Raw genomic sequence first — 20,737 nt, 5'->3', positions numbered from 1 at the left:
TTTTAACATTTAATGTAGTTCTGTCTGGAGGCAAAATAAAGGTTTAAAAAAAAAAAAGTCAGATGGTCTCTGGCCACGGCAATTATCTCCTATTAGGAGAGGCAAGGTGGGTAAGATAATATCTTTTATTGGGCCAACTTCTCTTGCCAACAAAAGTTGCTCCAATAAAAGATATTACCTCAGCAACCTTGCCTCATTAAAATACATTAATTTTAAAAATATATTTATAGTCTACCAAGAACTCTTCTATGTCATCAAAGTGAGAATCCTGAAAATAGTATCCCCTGTATTTATCTCAATTGTTTGAAGTTCAACTAATTGAAACTTGAACAATAGCACTTCTACAACTGTTTCCAATGGAGTCTCAAAGCACAGCACAAATGTTAACTGATTAATATCACAATACCCAGAGTAAGTTTTGTTAACCCCATTTTACAGATAAGGAAACTGAGGCCCAGAGAGGATAGTGATTTACCCAGGGTCACACCGTCCTAACTAATTTAAGTATTACCCTATAGTATGTATGTGTGTGAAAGGCATTCATTAGGTGGTCTATAGACTATATTTACTATCTGTGGTGTCAAATCTAAATGGCTATATTCTGGCCAGCTCTGTCTAGGCAGGCAGTGGGGACATGAGGGATGGTGCAAGCACCTCTCCCCTCTTCCTGCTGGAGCTGCTTGCAATCATACTTTTTCCCTTCCCTGAACAAAATGGCTGCTTGAGCCTGGGGCCAAAGTGGAGCCAGCCTCCACAAAGAGACAGGGAGGGGCGAGGGCAGAATCTGATGCCATGTCTATATTAGCACTTATGTCGGCAAAACATTTGTCACTCAAGGGGTCTGAAAAACAAACCAAAAAACCATCCCAGAACGACACACATTTTGCCAGCATAAGTGCTCGTGTGTAGTGCGCTATGGCAGCGGGAAATGCTCTCCCACCGCCACAGCTACCGCCACTCATTGAGCTGGTTTTATTATGTCGACGGGAGATCTCTCTTGTGTCAGCACAAGGCGGCTACATGAGTGCTTTTACAGAGGCACAGCTATATAGGTACAGCTGTGCCACTGTAAGACTGTAAATGTAGATATAGCCTGAGTATAAACCAGTGGTTCTCAAACCGCATGCAGCCCGATTAGCACACAGCTGTGGCCCAGCTCAGCTGTGTGCTGAGCTGCTCAGTGGGGGCGGGGCTGCCAGTCTGGGGTCCGGGGCTCCTGGCCAGCCCCGCGGGGTCAGGAGCCCAGGACAGCCGTGTGGTAGGGGTCTGTAGCGGGGTCCAGGGCAGCTGGCCAGGGTCCAACATCAGGCTCTGGGTTGCCGCTGCCCTGCCACCTAGCCCCTGCAGTCCAGGTAACACATTGTGGGCTGCATATGCTTCCCACAATGTGTAATAAGTTGAGAACCATGGGAATACACCCTTTACACTGGCCAGGTGATCCAGTACAGTGCAGAGGAACAAACACTGAAGCCTTTCAAAGAGCCAAATGCTGCTCTCATTTACACTGCAATAAATCTGGAGTAATTCCATTTAAGTCAAAAAGTTACTTCAGATTTACACTGGTGTAAAAGAAACAGAACAGTTTGCCAAAAAAGTATAGCACAGGCTGCCCAGACAATACATTCCCAGGTGCTCCTTGATACACTGTGCCTACCTCAGAGGTCCCAGGCCCCCAAGAACAGCCACACTGGAACTTTGTCGGGAAATCTTTTGCCATTCAGGGATGTTAAAAAACCACACACCCTGAACGACAAAAGTTTTCCCGACAAAAGTCCTGGTGTGAACAGCGCTTTGTTCGTGGGAGCACTCTCCTACAAAGCTGCTGCCATTCATTGAGGGTGGAACTTTTTTTTTTTTGGTCAGCGGGACAGCTCTGTCCTGCTGATTAACAGCAGCTACACCCTGCACCTTTAGCAATAGGTGTGTCGCTAAAAGTTGGGTAGTGTAGACAAAGCCTTACAGTCCAAATTTATCCCGAAGAGTTAATCATGATGCTATAATTTTTGCTGGCAATTAAATAATTTGCGAACCTTTAAAACAGACAGAGCAGTTTAATCTTGAGATCATACTTGCCAAAGGAAAGGTCCCCTGAGCCAAAAGAAATACAAAGTTTGATTTCTGCTTTGTTCTTTAAAAAAACCAAAACAAAACACTAGAATACATTTTGGCACATTCAAATCCTTAAAAAAAAAAAAGAATGGCTAAAGATAAAGCCTACATTTTAAATAATTTTTTTTAAAATATACACATTTTGAACGTTTGCTTTATCATTTTACCATATTATATGCACAAGTAAATTAAATATCTGAAAATATCTATTCAAGGTACAGTATTGCTAGCAGTATCAGTTTCAAGAAACCAAAATATAATTATTTAAAAGATAAAATTAGATTTAGATCTTCTGTCCTTTGTTTGACCTACCTAATCTTACTGTTAAGGGAGGACAAAGGTTACTTTTCTTGGCGCAGAAGCAGCAAAAATAGAACTCCATTTCATATCAAAATCTTAATCGTACTTGCAAACATCCACTCACTACACAATGGTATCTAAAGGACTGTAGATCATTGGGCAATAGGAACAAAGTTGTGCCCACCTGTTGATTCAAGCCCAAAGTCAAATGAGCTGTTAATTATTTTTGTCTTGTCTGACCTCCTTTAAGCTCAACAAAAAATAAAAAAAGGAGGACTTGTGGCACCTTAGAGACTAACCAATTTATTAGAGCATAAGCTTTCGTGAGCTACAGCTCACTTCCTCAGATGCATAAATAACTAACACGGCTGTTACTCTGAAACCTGTCATTAAACAAAAAATAAAGTATTCAGTAGCTACTTCAAGCAAAATGAGTATTAACTGTTGTGTCACATACAGAAAGTGCTAAACCAAATTTTTAACCAGATGCACAAAGACTAAAACCATTGGACTATAAAGTGCTAGTCTGAATGCATTTCTTACTTTGGGAGACAATAATAGATTGACATATCAAGCTGAAGAACTGTTATCTCTTTCATTGTGTACCTGACTGAGGTCAAAGCTGCTGAACTTTGCTGTGACCCATTGGAAACATTCCACATATGCTTTAAAATCCTAATGTATCGAACATTTGGCTAGTGTATAAAAAAAGCATATGATTCAGAAACTGGTGGATTTTTCCATATAGCGTTATATAACAAGAAAAATACACATTGGGTCTGATGGTGAGAGAACTTACTAACTTAGTGGGTTCCTTCCAACAAATGTTGACTGTGAATTTTAATTTGGTTTCAGCTTTACAGCTTAAGCAGTAATACAGCATCACAGTAAGTGATAAACAATGAACATTTATAGTGGTAATTGTGCTTTGATATAATCGTAATCAGCTAACACTAGGCAAATTATGTATGAATAGAACTTATTACAAAGCATCCTCATGAGACAAATATTGCAATGCATATATCTGTACTACAAATGCTCACAAGTCCCAAACCTACTGATATATATTTTCAACTTCCCTTTTAGAACATACAAAATGTTTCTATCCTAAGAACATTATCATTATTTCTAAACGAATATTACTTCAGATATTATCTTGATTAACACATCTGATTTATAAGCTTTAAAATCATGAAGTTTCCCCTCTCTGTAATTGCAAATCTTTTAATGCACTTTTATTCTGAATTAACTACATCAAACTATCAAGTGTGATTTGAAGTATTGCTGAGTAGTAGAAGTAGACTTGCCAAATGGAACACACTCAATTTAATTTTCTCAGTAAAAGCTGAATCAGACAAGTCAACACATTTTAACAATTCACATAAAAACACAAAGCAGCTTCTGTCACTTTTATCTGAAACTGAAAAGATTGTTTTGTTTTACTAAGCCATGCCCATTCTTTAAGCCAACAGACATTCCTACATATAAGCCACTGCCCATATTCTTAAGGCAATAAATTCCATTTCTCCCACAGTGAGAAGCAGTTTGTTAAGTTCATTTTACACAGTTCTGAGCTGAAGAACAATTTATCACCACTGCCTGAGTTAGCAGATGAGAAAGAGTTAAAATCAGTCTTATTTTCACATATATTGGTTTCTCCCATGTAGCTAACCTCAAAGCACTGAGTTACTCTTTATCCATATGTATATTTCTTTGTCATATATATTCAAAAAGTTTTAGACAGGTTTGTCTACATTTTCCTGATTGCAATGGGAGTGGAAAACTGAACTTGTAAAATATAAAACTTCTGGATTACTTTTCCAAAATAATTAGAAAACTGTTACTGATGTCAATAAACATAACATTTTATTGTAACATACTTTTTATGACTATACACATTATTACTATTCTCACTGTTTCTGTGTTCAACATACCTTTATGCTCAGATAATTATCACCTCTTGTCTTCAGAGCTGTAGCTCGGTGATTCATGTTGACACTTCCTCTGTTCTGAATTCAATGTAAAAAATGATTCCATAAAATCCACTTTGTCAAGACAATGCAAACTGTACAGAAGTCCATGTCATTCTAATAATTTCACTTGACATTTTTTCTAGCTTTCCTTCTCCTCTTTTGCATGTGGTTTTACACACAGTAAATGTTCTCAGGAAGCATTTTTCACTGCCACTTGTCAGACCGTGAGAACAGAGAGTGTCCACTTCCAAACAGTACAAGTTGCTCTCCCACTGCTTCATTATGCATGCTGATGTAACTTCCTCCATCAGTCCAAAACAGAGTGCCTCCCTCCAAAAACATGAAACAATAGCTGCTCTCACTTAAGTGCCCTGCAGGAATCCAAAGGATCATCATGCTTCCCTTTTCATATTAAAAACAAAACTCCGCTTCAAGCTGAAATTGCAAACCTTCTCCCATCAGAAAAGGAAGCTTCTCCGACACCTAACCCAAAACAATGGTAAACCTGCAAAAACACCTAGCAACTAATTTGCAAGTTATCTGATTCAAAAACCTAAGAACTAGACTTTGTGTAATAAGAGCCTAGTATTAGAGGCAATTCTATTACCCTGAATCTGAGGACCTCAGGCAGCTAATAGCAATCAAGGTATGAGTATTTTTCATTTCACATTCTCTTCAGATTACAGTGGCTTTAGGCAACTGTTGCTGCTGATGAAAAACACAGATGCACACCTAAATTAGTTAGGGCTGTTCACTTATCAGAAATAAGCTTTAGAAAGGCCTCTTTGAGGATTAAATACTTGCTGCGGTGCTCAAAGGTTTTACTAGTGTGGTGTATCAGAATATCATGTAAAGCATGCAGTGTAATTTTAAAAGCATGTTCTGACTTTTAGGAATAGCTACAAACATCCCTAGAGTCAGTGTTTCATTCTCTATAATCAGCAGTGACTTTATACAAGTAAATGTAGATACTAGTGCTCCTGTTACCATTTTATAGCCCCTTGTGAACTTTTTTAGGGTCTACATATGCAGCTTGCCACTTTTAAAACAAGCACCACTCATCCAAACAATTAAAGGCAATATGACATGACTTTGTATATAAAATAAGAATTACCACATATTTATACCACACATTACAGCAGTTGTGGACAAACAACGGCCTGTGGGACCGTCCTGCCCAGCCCTTGAGTTTCCGGCTGGAGAGACTAGACCCCTACCCCACAGCATCAGCTCGCCATGCTGCCAGCGCTTTGGCCTGCCGCTCCTGCTGGGTAGCACGGTGGTGTGGCTGGCTTTGGCCGGGAGGCAGGGCTGCAAGCTCCTGCTGCTCTGAGCGGCATGATAAGGGGGCTGGATAAGGGGCAGGGGTCCCAGGGAACAGTCAGGGGATAGGGAGCAGTTGGATAGGCATGGGAGTTCTGGAGGCCTGTCGGGGGGGGGGGGGGGGGGGCGTCAGGGGACAGGGAGCAGGGGGGGTTGGATAGGGGGTGGAGTCTCAGGGGGGCAGGATGGGGCAGGGGTTCTGAGGAGAGCAGTCAGGGGGCAGGAAGTGGGAGGGGTGGATAGGGGGTGGGGGCCGGGGCCAGGCTGTTTGGGGCGGCACAGCCTTCCCTACCCAGCCCTCCATACAGTTTCGCAATCCCGATGTGGCCCTCGGGCTAAAAAGTTTGCCCACCCCTGCATTATAGCTACCTCAGGAATACCTTTGGGCCAGATAATGCTCAGCGGTTCTTTGTGGGTTGAGAAAGCAAAGCATTCCCTGTTGAGTCCCAGCACAATAAATATCTGGGCACGATTTCAGTCTAGTGCAGAGACTGCTCCCTGGTGCCCGGGACACTGCAAAAAGAGGATAAGGAAGAGGTGGGACCATGGTCCCATCCCCAATGCAAAGGCCAGGCATGCAGGGGAAAGCAGGCTGCACTCATTGAAGGGCATAGTGGCAGGTGTGCTCCTCCTGCAGGAAGCAGATTTCCTCCTGGATCTTCACTTGGGGCATGCCATTCTGCACCTGCCCCAATATAAGAAAGTGCATAAGAGGCACAATACAACCCCCTATAATTGGCACAGTTTCTAGCAACTTGACTTGATAATGCACCTGCGCAAACACCAGGGAAAGCAGTTGAATTGCTTTGTATAAATCATTTCTGGGCAGGGTTGTTTCCAGAATACACCATCATCAGAGATCAGATGTCAGGTAAATACATGTTAAAAACACACAACTGACAAGTATTTGAATAAGCATTACTCTGCTAATACTTTCGTCTCCTATGCTACATTAATTGCATGCACTTTTAAATTACTGTAATGTAACGGAGATAAATGAGAGGCAGGGAGAGCATAGTTAAACTCACTGCTAAATGGGGCATTGTTAAAACACAGCAACAGTCATTTGGTGAATTTGTGACACTCCAGGTAGCATCCTTAAATCTTACGCACGTAACTGAAGGAAGAACCAACCGTAAATTCTTATGAAGTCAATTTTATAATTCTTTATATACACCCAGCACTTTACAAACACATACAGTAAGATGAGGAGGGGGCGGCTGGGAAGGATCACGGGGCAGGGGCCTGATGGTGATGTCCGGAGGGCCAGGGGTGAGGGGAAAGCAGGGAGCACCCTCTCCCAGGACCCGCTAAAGGAAAGCCCTAGAGGCTGTAAGACTGGCCTCACCTCCTTGAGTATACGCGGCAGGATGTGAGGGGTGGAGAGCCCCATACAGCAGCTGAGCACCAGGGGGTCCAACCAGTTCCTCTGGTTGTAGTCCAGAATGTCTCCAATCCTGGCGGGTACACCTCTGGCGCACCACGGGGGACTCCGCCACCTGCACACTGAGATGCGGGTTGTGTAGCAGGGGCTCCGTGAGGAGGTCCTCCCTTTTGGCAGCCGCCACGGAGACCAGCTTCCAGGTCCTGAGGAGGTCCTAGTAGAAGACAGGCAGCTCAGAGAGCTCTTGTGAAAGATCCATTGGATGGAGGTATAAGGACTGCCAGTCATATCGGAACCCTCAGAGGCGGCGGAGGAAGACATGCGTCAACGCGCTCCACGCCTGACTACCTGCGCCTTAAAGGAGTCTCTGCAGGGCCTTGAGGTAGAAGATGTGGACCTGACTGCAGCCCTAGTATAGACACACAGTACACAGACAGAAGGAGTTTTTCTGTTGATATAGCCTTAGTTAAAATCTGTACAATTTTTGTCTGTAGACAAGGCCTTAGGCTGAAAACTTTTTGGCTCAAGGACTGCCTATTTATTATATGTGCACACAGCTCCTCACATATTGAATCATAGAATATCAGGGTTGGAAGGGACCTCAGGAGGTCATCTACTCCAACCCCCTGCTCAAAGTAGAACCAACACCAACTAAATCATCCCAGCCAGGGCTTTGTCAAACCAGGTCTTAAAAACCTCTAAGGAAGGAGATTCCACCACCTCCCTAGGTAACTCATAGGTGCTTCACCACCCTTCTAGTCAAATTGGATCCTGATTGAGGCCTCTAGGCTCTACCACAATATTAATAATAATAATTTCTGGGATTAAGCCCTTTTTTTTGCCCAAACTTTTATGAAAATGTGAGGTTCAGTTCAGGCACACCCATAAACTGTAACGAGATATTTTAGTGGCTCTGTCCCATTCCTTTAAGTAGATTACCAAAGTGACAGAATCTTTCTTTTTAAAAGTAGGTACAACATAGTATCCATCATTACATTTTGTGTAGAAAGTTACCTGGAAACTGCCATTTTGTTCTTCAGTTCCCCCTCTGTGATCCCACAGCACAGTAACCTGGTCCTTCTAGACCAGCAGTTCTCAAACTGTGGTTCAGGACTCCAAAGTGAGTCACAACCCCGTTTTAATGGGGTCGCCAGCAGTGTTCTCTCTAATTTTTTATGTCCATGTGCGGAATGAATTTTGTTATGTGCACCAAAATGGAGGCTGTGTGTGACACATCACCTCCATATTGGTGCACATAACAAAATTCATGTGGTGGGGGTGGGGCTGAGGGATTTGGAGTGTGGGAGGAGGCTCAGGGCTGGGGCAGAGAGTTGGGGTGTGGGGGGGGATGAGGGCTCTGGCAAGGGGTATTGACTCTGAGGTGGGGCCAGGAATGAGGGGTTTGGGGGTGTGGGAGGGGGCTCAGGGCTGGGGCGGGGTGTGTGGGCTCTGGGGTGGGGCCAGGGATGAGGGGTTTGGGGGTGCAGGCTGCCCTGGGGCTGCAGCAGGGAGAAAGGACCCCCCCCCGCCCTCTTTCACCATTGCAGCCCTGAGCCCCTGCGTGGGGCTTAATAGTCAGCTGTGTGGCCGCGAAGTTTAGAGGGAACTTAGGTCACAAGGGCTGGCTTTAAACTTGCTGGGGCCCAGGGCCAAAACCTGACCCCAAATCTGAGCCCAGGTGGTAGGGCTCAGGTTACAGGCCCCCCTGCCCAGAGCCCTCATGGCCCCAGCTCCGCCCCACACCCCCGCTCAGGGCGGTGGGGCTCAGCTGGACTCCTTTCTGGGGTCATATAGTAATTTTTTTTTTGTCAGAAAGGGGTCACGGTGCAATGAAGTTTGAGAACCCCTGGTCTAGACACACTGGTTCATTTGCACAAGACTGATGCAAGGTACTCACCTTGAAGTGCTAAGTGCAATTCCTAATGCTCCCAGGACCCCGTCTCAGCTAGCCCAAGGAGCAAAACTGCTGAGCTCAGGACTTGCACTTTAATCCTCTTGAAGGCAGCACGATGTGCTGCTCTCAGGCCTTAGATTAACCTAACTACATCACTCCAAAAATTCAGACCCCATCGTGCTGAAGTTAAGTCAACCTAACCCCTGGTTTAAATGCAGCTAGGCCAATGGAAGAATTATTCTGTTGACTAGCTACCGCCACTCAGGGAGGTGGGTACCTACATCTGTGGAAAAATCCCTCCTGTCAATGTAGAAAGCAATGTACGCTACAGCATTACAGTAGCATAGCTGCAGCAGTGCAGCTCTGCCAGTCTAGCACTAGTAGTGCAGACATAGCTTGAGACTGCCTGGGCCTACTTTTTAGAACTCAAGTACCTCCACTATTTTAAAAAAAAAAAAAAATTTAATTTAATTTAATTTAGTTAATTGCAAAATGTCACTATAAAAATATAGGTGCCTTTTAGTGGCAGACACGTCAATAAAGAAATCAGAATAAACAGCCCCCCCCCATACTTGAAATTTAAAATGGGCAAATTACATTTTTAATTCAAACAAAATGCTCATTAGGGAGATACCTTGCATTTCGCCTTTTAGCTAGGAGCACATTTGCTAAAATAAGTTATAAACCCGTGAAAATATGATGTTGCGATTATATTTAAAAAGCCCTAGAAGAGGCTATTATACGAGGAGGAGTAGCAATCCCTACATTATGGTGGACTCATACTTTTCATTAAATATTTCTCATTATAAAAGATGTCCAACTTTTTTTGTGTTTTTGAATGGCTCTAATGCCTCCCTGATTTGCAACAGGGCTTTGAAATTTAGTAGGAAAATAGTTCAGGGTTTAGAGAGGGGTTTTTTGCTATCCCCATAAAAATCCATTAGTCTCTGACTGATTTATAAATTGTTGAGAATTACCATTTGCAGTCAGCATTGTGCTTCATAGCACTCACTAGAGGCTTGCTGATAGAATCATTCAACATTCCCACTTGCAGTGAACATGCTCTTCTGTGCCTCTTTTCGATATTCCACACAAAACAGAACCTCTGGATGGTACACAGGCAACAATGGATCACCATCCTTTTCTCTGTCAAAATACCCTTTGGTGTAGGGAAAGTGCCTTGGGTGGGAAACCAGGAAACCAACAGACTCTATTAATAGCTCTGTGTTCTTCACAACTCTTATTAGGGAGCAATCACCTTTCTATATGGGGCATTCAATATGTACTATAACATTGGGTTAATTCACTGAAAATAAACTTCTTGCCATTCACCTTTGACCACAATTTAAAAATCTGTCTTTTTATTGTGTTTATTGAGCACCTAGCACAACGGGGTACTGATCCATGACCAGGACTTCTAGGCACTAAGGCAATACAAATGATAAATAATAACAAATTACCAAAAATATCTAAGTAAACTAGGTCTACAACTCCTGAGTGTAGACAGAGCATGGAATAACTCCTCTAGAAAAGGAGTTCACTTAAAAATATATATGCTCAGCTGCTTAGATAATTTTTTCACTAAAATAATAGAAATAAGGCCCTAGTTAACTTGCGATATTGCAGAAACCGCAGATTCCACAATATTAGGCTTCCACCACAATTTTGACAGCAGGAGCCCCCTGCCTTCAGCCCTGAGCTGCTGACAGCGGAAAATCATGTTAAGTAATAATGGATTTTATTACCACAAATAATAAGGTCCATTGTTACTTTTCTGCAATTTTCCATAGCTCGTCGGCAACTCAGCTGCAATTTTTTGACAATCATCCTGCAATTCAAGTAGGGCCTTAAATACAAAATAATAAAAAGCTGGCTACAAAACAATACAATTAGGGAACCAAACTATAAGGGTTGAGGTGAAAGAATTTAAGTTAAAGAGCTAATAAAGGTTACCAAACAAGGTCAATGAAGCATGAAGCTTCAGTGAGTTCTGCAGATATCAAGATAAGTTTGGAAAGGCATGGGTGGGAATCAAAGAAACAGACAGGAAGACAAATAGGACAAGCATAATGAATCAGCTGTCATTTCCTAGCCTTCTGTTTCTTGTGCTCAGCTATGCAGCCCTTACTCATGCTGGTAAACTCTAACAGAAATATGCCACTGAGGTCAGTGGAACTAGTTGTGAGAATAGGTGTTCACAAACATAAATAAAGTTTGCACAGTTGGACCCTTGTTTTAGATTCCTGTTGGCTATCATCTATAAATCTAATTTTAGAGTGGAATGAAATCTGTGTGGAGATTTGGCCTGTTTTTACATCTTTTGTTACCACTAGGATTGCAGTTAATCTTTCCCGCTCCCCGCTGGCAGCCAGTGCTGCTACTACAATTTTCTCCCTAAAATCCTGCAGAACACATTACACTAATTCCTCATTAAACAGATGTACATTTTCCATCTCTCGTCGTAAAACAGCATATCTATGTGTCATAATCAGTTTTACTATAGTGTATCAATCCCACCTTACTGTGTACTTTCACTAGTATTAGTCTGCTGCATGTAACCCTAATGTCTCAAATCCCAGACTTCTCCAAAAACCTTATCCACCTGCCTTTAAATGAATTTGTTGCTCATAAGAGATGCTCACTGGAACCTAAAGTCCTGTGTTTAGCCATGGATCAGTTGAAGCCTATGTAGTGGCCACGCAAGCTCCTCCACTCCTACGCAGTATCTTGGTCTACAACTGGATATTAAGTTGTGCTTGTAGATATAGGTCGGGGAGGGTAAACTACAGCCCGTGGGCCACATCCGGCCTGCCAGCAGTTTTGAGCCGGCCCTCGAGCTCCCGCTGGGGCTTGCCCCACTCCAGCACTCAAGCTGGGGCGCAGGGTTGGGGGCTGCTCCATGCGGCTCCCAGAAGCGGCAGCACAGCCCCCCTCCAGTGCTCCAACTGGGAACCGGGGTAGGGGGCCACTCCACGCGGCTCCCAGAAGCAGTGGCATGGTCCCGCTCCAGTGCCCCAGAGAGAGCTGCAGGGGCAGTGTCTGCGGACAGGGCAGTGTGCAGAGCCACATGGCCGCGCCTCCGCGCAGGAGTTGGAGAAGGGGCATGCCGCTGCTTCCGGGAGCCACTTGAGGTAAGCGCCGCCCGGAGCCTGCACTCCTGAGCCTTTCCCCACACCCCAACCATGATCCCCCTCCCACCCTCCAAACCCCTCGATCCCAGCCCGGAGTACCCTCCTGCACCCCAAACCCCTCACCCTAGCCCCACCCCAGAGCCCACACCCCAGCCAGAGCCTGCACCCCTTCCCGCACCCCAACCCCTGCCCCAGCCATGATCCCCCTCCCACCCTCCAAACCCCTCGGTCCCAGCACAGAGCAGCCTCCTACACCCCAGACTCCTCATCCCCAGCCTCACCCCAGACCCCGCACCCCAGCCAGAGCCCTCACCCTCCCGCCCCCACATCCCACTCCCCAGCCCAGAGCCCCCTCCCGCAACCTAAACTCCTCATTTCTGGCCTCACCCTGGAGCCTGCACCCTCAACAACAGCCCTCACCCCTCCCGCACCCCAACCCCAATTTTCTGAGCATTCATGGCCCGCCATACAATCTCTATTCCCAGATGTGGCCCTTGGGCCAAAAGGTTTGCCACCCCTGATATAGATACATACTAGTGCCCGCTACTGGATGAAATACATCAGATCTGCTCAACGGTTACAGAACCCAACCCTGAAAATACTAATAGGAGTAATGCTTAGTCCCATGAGTAGTCAGGAGACACTTACAACCAGTGGTAAGTGCTTGCAGGATCAAGATCTTAGTTTGTCAATATCTCCCCCTCTAGTGTCTGGAAGCAGACCTGAAAGAAGATCTAAGTACTACTACTACCACCAATTAATGATGGTTCTCCTTTAACTCAAGCTTCCTTGCCTGTAGATGTAAAGTTTGTAAATTCCATTCCCCATCTAATATATTAGCTGTAATTGTGATATCTCTATATGTATAAAAAGTGACAGATTGTAATTCATTCAATCCTTGACATAAAAACTTAATTTAGTGGTGGAGATGCTTGGAATAGAATAGTCAGAGTTTAATACAGTGCTCTATGTCCCACAGGTCAGTAAATAGCCTGTTTTCAACTCCTTACAGAAATGTTTCAGGCAGCAGTAACAAGAAAATCGTCAGGAGACAATCCTAGACAGGAACCATTTCTCCTTATCCTCCGTTTTCTCTTCCTAGTATATTGTACAGTAGAAACCAATGTATGGAATAACTCGGTGGCTAAATACTAGCACACTTTAAAAATCTAATCATTTTAATTGGTCATAAAAATTGACAGAATACTTGATGTTGAGTATTTTTAGTTGCACAGGCTTTAGTATGAGGTGTTTTTCTACGTCAATGAAATATTTTTAAAATTCCTTTTTCAGATTAGACAGATATCAATGATCAGCTTTACAAAAACACTTCATCAAAAGGCCTAATGTTCCAGTAATCTTTTACTAAGAATTTTTGCTCTGAATGAGTCTTCTCTGGTATTGATGGTTTGACCCAGAACTAACCTTCAGTTCATAGGTCACTTAGCATGTATGGGCTTAGAATTTGCTCTAGGTACACAGCTTTGTCTTTCTGCCATTTCTTTTCACAAAGAACAACAGTTTTGACTGTGAAGGAAAATTCTTGTGTGTCGTGTTATCTGATATGGTTGTTAAAATACAAGTACTACACTTTTGCCATTAAGATGGGACTGAGTTTACAAAAAAAACCCACCATACTGATTCCAAATGAAAAGAGGCTTACAAAAAGGTATGGAGTAATGGAATATAAGTAATAGTCAAAATTGGCATTTATGAAGAGTTTAGTTTTATTGATAACTCTAACCACTTAAAACCTTTAGTACATTAACTTCCTCAGAGGTATTTAAAGGGATGAAGAATAAACACCAATTAGCAAAAATGCCCTGAAGTGGTTTTTGCTTGTTGACTTTATCTTAGTAGCAGAGTGAATGAAACAATTCAAAACTACTATTTACCCTTAGAACTCACGGGAAACACCTACCTGGTAATCAGAACTATTCCAGTACCAAAAGTCTGAATTTCCATCAGGAAACAGAGGAAAAAGATATTGTGACAAAGTTCCTCCTCTGCCTTGGTGGGTCCTGTGCTTATTGGTGGATTTTCTCGCCTCAGAGGCTCATGGTAGCCCTCAGTTTGGCCCCTTTCACGGCTCAAATCTGCCATTCACTCAGTTAGCCTCATCACTGACCAGCATGGGGAAAGGAAGAACAATCCCCACAGTCTCTGCTGATCCACTTAGTGGATCAGGGAACAGGCCAGAGACCTTCCCCCATGGTGGAACCCACAGTCCAGTTCAACTCCTCCAGTATCAAGTAGGGAGTTGGGGGGATTTGGGGGGAACCTGGGCCCGCCCTCTACTCTGGGTTCCAGCCCAGGGCCCTGTGGATTGCAGTGGTTTACAGTGGCTCCTGTAACAGCTGCGTGACAGCTACAAGTCCCTGGGCTACTTCCCCATGGCCTCCTCCCAACACCTTCTTTATTCTCACCACAGGACCTTCCTCCTGATGTCTGATAATGCTTGTACTTCTCAGTCTTCCAGCAGTATGCCCTCTCACTCTCAGCTTCTTGTGCCTCTTGTTCCCAGTTCCTCACACACACACCACAAACTGAAGTGAGCTCCTTTTTAAACCCAGGTGCCCTGATTAGCCTGCCTTAATTGATTCTAGCAGCTTCTTGATTGGCTGCAGGTGTTATAGATTCATAGAAGGTTAGGGTTGGAAGGGACCTCAGGAGGTCATCTAGTCCAACCCCCTGCTTGAAGCAGGACCAATCCCCAATTTTTGCTCCAGATCCCTAAACGGCCCCCTCAAGGATTGAACTCACAACCCTGGGTTTAGCAGGCCAATGCTCAAACCACTGAGCTATCCCTCCCCCCCAAAACACACAACCCCTGAGTAGAGCAATTCATAGAATATCAGGGTTGAAAGGGACCTCAGGAGGTCATCTAGTCCAACCCCCTGCTCAAAGCAGGACCAATCCCCAATTTTTGTCCTAGATCCCTAAATGGCCCCCTCAGGGATTGAACTCACAACCCTGGGTTTAAGCAGGCCAATGCTCAAACCACTAAGCTATCCCTCCCCCGTAATCAGCCTGTCTGCCTTGTTTCCAGAAAGTTCCTGATTGTTCTGGAACCTTCCCTGTTACCTTACCCAGGGGAAAGGGACTTACTTAACCTGGGGCTAATACATCTGCCTTCTATCACTCTCCTCTAGCCATCTGGCCTGACCATGTCACAATATATAATAAAATACTATGTACTACACACTACCACACCTATGTGACACACAACTCTATTAAGATGTAATATGTAGAGCCAAATAATTCCTCACATTTCACAACATAAAAAAGATGAATGAATAAAGTGCTTCTCGATTAATAGTCTGCAAGCATCCTACTGTGTTTACGACTGTGTTTATTTTCAAATAGCTCAATCTATTTCTAGTTCTTTCCTTTTTGGTTCTGCCATAATAGAGGCAAAGCTATTGTGCTCTGAGACACAATAGTTCACAAATGAGTCAAATGCTCCCCCACTTCTCCACAAAGCAGAATGTTCCGCCCTCCTTGTGAGCTCAAAGAAACCCCTATGAGCAAACACAGTGTGGTTGGGGCTCTGTATTGAATTCAAGTCTATTTATTTAGATTATTTATGTTTACTCACAATAGGAATAATAAACACACATTCAACTGCCCTGGGTGCCATTAAAAGAATGAAAACATACAGCCACAACATGAAGAGTCAATAAAACAATATAATAAACTACTCCTATGCCTCAAACAAACACATTGTTAATCCCACTAAATACTCATTCACGTAAACTTGTCAATCATATCCCAGAGCACTCCTCAGAAACCTTGGAGAAAAGATGCATCACGTTCATCCAGAAGATTTGGTCGACCAGAACTTGGATTCGTAAGAGTTCTCTAACTGAGGGGCCTTCACGTGTCCCTGCAGCAACTCCCACATGCCAGTCAAGAAATTTAAAGAACTCCAGTCAAGAAACTCAGCTGCTCTCAAATGCAGCCATGTAGAACAGAGAGATATGTGGGCTTTTAGTTAGCAAGGTCCAAAACTTTTTAAGCCTTGTAGGTAAAACCACCACCTTATACTCCACTTGGAAGCCTGTGGGCCACCAGTGCAGATCACAGAGCACAAATATCAGGTGTTGCTCCCTGTGTGAAAATCTTTTTAATAAAGCAGTCAGCCACATTCTGCATCAGCTTCAGCTTGTGGGTGGTCTTATGATGCTGCCCCATGTAAGGGGCATTTCAATACTATAACCTTGGGGGTAACAAAAGCATGGATAACCATGAGAAGAAGAAAGAAAAGGAGTACTTGTGGCACCTTAGAGACTAACCAATTTATTTGAGCACGAGCTTTCGTGAGCTACAGCTCACTTCATCGGATGCATACCGTGGAAACTGCAGCAGACTTTATATATACACAGAGAATATGAAACAATACCTCCTCCCACCCCACTGTCCTGCTGGTAATAGCTTATCTAAAGTGATCATCAAGTTGGGCCATTTCCAGCACAAATCCAGGTTTTCTCGCCCTCCACCCCCCACACAAATTCACTCTCCTGCTGGTGATAGCCCATCCAAAGTGACAACACTCCACACAATGTGCATGACAATCAAGTTGGGCCATTTCCTGCACAAATCCAGGTTCTCTCACCCCCCCCCCTCCCAAAAACCACACACACAAACTCACTATCCCGCTGGCAATAGCTCATCCAAAGTGACCACTCTCCCCACAATGCGCATGATAATCAAGGTGGGCCACCCCCAGCACAAATCCAGGCCTTCTCACCCCCCCCCCCACCTCCATACACACACAAACTCACTTTCCTGCTGGCAATAGTTTATCCAAACTGACCACTCTCAAAGTTTAAATCCAAGTTAAACCAGAACATCCGGGGGGGGGGGGTAGAATAGATATGTGGGCACAGTTGGCAACGGGCTTTGTTGCAAGGATAAGTTCCTGGGTTAGTGGCTTCAGGTTGCGGGGCTGTCTAGCCTGAAGCAAATACTCACCAACAACCACATACCACACAACAGAACCACTAACCCAGGAACTTATCCTTGCAACAAAGCCCGTTGCCAACTGTGCCCACATATCTATTCAGGGGACACCATCACAGGGCCTAATAACATCAGCCACACTATCAGAGGCTCGTTCACCTGCACATCCACCAATGTGATATATGCCATCATGTGTCAGCAATGCCCCTCTGCCATTTACATTGGTCAAACTGGACAGTCTCTACGTAAAAGAATAAATGGACACAAATCAGATGTCAAGAATTATAACATTCATAAACCAGTCGGAGAACACTTCAATCTCTCTGGTCATGCAATCACAGACATGAAGGTCGCTATCTTAAAACAAAAAAACTTCAAATCCAGACTCCAGCGAGAAACTGCTGAATTGGAATTCATTTGCAAATTGGATACTATTAATTTAGGCTTAAATAGAGACTGGGAGTGGCTAAGTCATTACGCAAGATAGCCTATTTCCCCTTGTTTTTTCCTACCCCCCCCTCCCCCCGGATGTTCTGGTTTAACTTGGATTTAAACTTTGAGAGTGGTCAGTTTGGATAAGCTATTGCCAGCAGGAAAGTGAGTTTGTGTGTGTATGGAGGTGGGGGGGGGGGGTGAGAAGGCCTGGATTTGTGCTGGGGGTGGCCCACCTTGATTATCATGCGCATTGTGGGGAGAGTGGTCACTTTGGATGAGCTATTGCCAGCAGGATCGTGAGTTTGTGTGTGTGGTTTTTGGGAGGGGGGTGGGGGGGTGAGAGAACCTGGATTTGTGCAGGAAATGGCCCAACTTGATTGTCATGCACATTGTGTGGAGTGTTGTCACTTTGGATGGGCTATCACCAGCAGGAGAGTGAATTTGTGTGGGGGGGTGGAGGGCGAGAAAACCTGGATTTGTGCTGGAAATGGCCCAACTTGATGATCACTTTAGATAAGCTATTACCAGCAGGACAGTGGGGTGGGAGGAGGTATTGTTTCATATTCTCTGTGTGTATATAAAGTCTGCTGCAGTTTCCACGGTATGCATCCGATGAAGTGAGCTGTAGCTCACGAAAGCTCATGCTCAAATAAATTGGTTAGTCTCTAAGGTGCCACAAGTACTCCTTTTCTTTTTGCGAATACAGACTAACACGGCTGTTACTCTGAAACCATGAGAAGAAGGTTCACCTCTGAAAGAAACTGCTCACACTCCTCTCACTAGCTGCAGATAAAAAAGAAATGCTACTAGCCATCACCACTACCTGAGCATTCAGTAGCAACCTGGCATCTAACAAGACTCCTAAGTTGCAACCCTTTTTCACAAATGGGGCCCCTCAAAACATCAGATTTCAGAATTTGTAATATTAACACACAGCTTATATAGTCGATCTCAAGACTTTACAAAGGAGGTCACAATCATGATCTCCATTTTACAGATGGGGAATCCAAGGCACATAGATGGAGTGATTTGCCTAGGGTCACCCAGCAGGCCAGTGGCAGTTCACTCCTTTCACAGCTACTGTTTCAGGCTCTCTGCAGACACAGGGAGAAATCACTGCATCAGTTACATCCAGGTCACATTTACAAGGTGTTCTTTCTACCCGTGACAGCTAGACACATACTGTTTCAAATGAAAGCTGAGCTTCTCGAGTTATTGTACACTTCCAGGAGCTGGAGCCATAGGCATGTGCCTCTAGTGTCTACGCCTTAGTTCAAACAATGGGGGAGGGGGAAACAGCATGGCTCTGCATGACCCTTATCTGGGAAGTGCAAGGGAGGCAAAAGGCTTCCTTGTTCCCTGTCCTGTTCACCTGCGTAAGGACCACCCATGATCTCTCTTTCACTCAGCGGTGGCCATATAAATTCCCACCAATTCTGGTTCTTTCCAGCAATGTGTCAACATTACCATCATCTTACCTGAACTGAGCCTCAGCTAGCAGTCTCCCAACCAGTCTTCAATCTCCTGCAGTCACTGATTCATCTGTTCTATCATATTAAGAGGGTCAGCAGATACTGAAGACAGCACAAACCCTTGTCTTCTTACTAACCCTCCCATCAGCCACATCAAACAGGGGAGGAATCAAAATCAGACCCTGCAGCAATCCAAATATCTGAGGTGTTAGAGCAGCAAACTGCCCTGAGAGAACTCCCTTCTATAAGGAGTAGAGACACTGAAGTGTGACTCAATCCACTCTCTAGCAAGGGACGATAGCCATGTCAACAACACCTTGTGGTCTACAATATCAAAAGTAACTGATAGATCTAAATTAATCAATACAGTTTTTCTTAAAAGAGATCATCAGCAAACACCACTGATGCAGTTTGCCTCACATACATAAATCGAAAACGATATTGGCCAGGATTAGGGAAAGCCCAGGGCACCAGATGCTTCCAGAGTTTCTTCTCCACAATCATCTCAAAAACCTTTACTACAAATGGAAGATCTGATACAGGTTGAGAATTGGCAAGGCTGTTGAGTCAAGAGAGCTTCCTGAGTAGAGCTCTTCTTCAGAGCCTCACCCTCACAAAGGGAGGCACTGACAGTCTCCCCCCAACAATGAGCCCAATTTTCTCTATCACTTTGGTGGTGGATGATTTCAGACCAGAAGAGGGAACATTCAGGAAGCAGCCTCACAACATGAACTCCCATTATCAAATGAGTATGTCACAGCTGCAGTGGGAAAGCCAATGGCTTCATGCCTGGAGTGAGCTACGATGACAAGGGAGCAAGAGGATGGGGCTGACACACCACATGAATGCTCCAGAATTCACAGGCTTGCTACTGGATTTCTAAAGTTATTTGAGCTCCACTGGTCTTGAAGGCTATGACCACTGCCACTCTGGATAGCCAAACACTCTTCCTCTGTTTAAGGAGAATAGCTGAAATTTTCTCTGTGTGAGTAACTGGATCTTATCGCACAGCTCTGGCCCTGCAACTGTGCCCCTGTTGCTCCGTAGTGTAGAAACATCCTGCATCAATGGAAGGGTTTTTTCTGTTCATAGGATCATAGAAATGTAGGGCTGGAAGGGATCTTAAGAAGTCCAGCCCCCTATGCTGAGGCAGGACCAAGTAATCTGACAGATGTTTGTCCAACCTGCTCTAAAAACCTCCAATTATTATTGTTTCAGTGCTTCACAACAGGTTCAGTGCATCCCCAGGCAAAAGTGCAGTGTGGAATCTCAAAGCCAAAAAGTGTTGCTTTGTAAAACTGAGGCTCAGTATATTCTGAGAGGAATGCTTCAACTCCTGGGACAAGACTCAGTTAATCATAGTGAAGAGACTGCAGAGACAATGGTAAGATTCAATTTATAATTGTTTTGTTTAAAAATTGCAGAGCTCTTTGGCTTGTTGTGGCAGGAGGGAAGCCGCAGCTGACTATAGAAGCCTTCTCTTTACTTTCACACATTCCACATTCTTGAGGACATTACAATCGAGAGGTTCCAGAATGGCAAAGAGATTTTATTCCAAGGTGCCAGTGGCAAGCCAGCTGCTTATGCCACAGATGTTTTCAAACTGATGGTGATAGAGTAGCACAAGTATGAGTGGAGTGGACTGGTGACCTATAAGCATGACCTTCCCTGAAATGTGACAACCTATCTTTAGTTCCGACTATGGGAAGAGTGTGAGGCTATCAGAGCCCAGGATTGGGTCAAGATTCATGGGG

General features: G+C 44.3%; 1 protein-coding gene across 3 annotated transcripts in view; it reads right to left on the bottom strand.

The window, feature by feature from the left end:
• Window positions 1-20,737, bottom strand: part of PLEKHG4B (pleckstrin homology and RhoGEF domain containing G4B) — a 200,406-nt gene that overhangs the window by 127,568 nt on the left and 52,101 nt on the right. For 2 of the 3 annotated variants that reach the window (XM_073332600.1, XM_073332599.1), the window contains exon 1: window positions 4,344-4,620. In XM_073332600.1, the coding sequence (XP_073188701.1) occupies window positions 4,344-4,400 (57 nt within the window). In that variant the 5' untranslated portion in view covers window positions 4,401-4,620. Of the gene's footprint in view, window positions 1-4,343; window positions 4,621-20,737 lie in introns of those variants that run through there. The other variant, XM_073332598.1, reaches the window with a different exon arrangement.

Source organism: Lepidochelys kempii, chromosome 2, assembly GCF_965140285.1.
Source record: "Lepidochelys kempii isolate rLepKem1 chromosome 2, rLepKem1.hap1, whole genome shotgun sequence".
In the NCBI taxonomy this organism is placed as follows: Eukaryota; Metazoa; Chordata; order Testudines; family Cheloniidae; genus Lepidochelys; species Lepidochelys kempii.
This window is presented reverse-complemented; position numbering and strand designations above follow the sequence as displayed.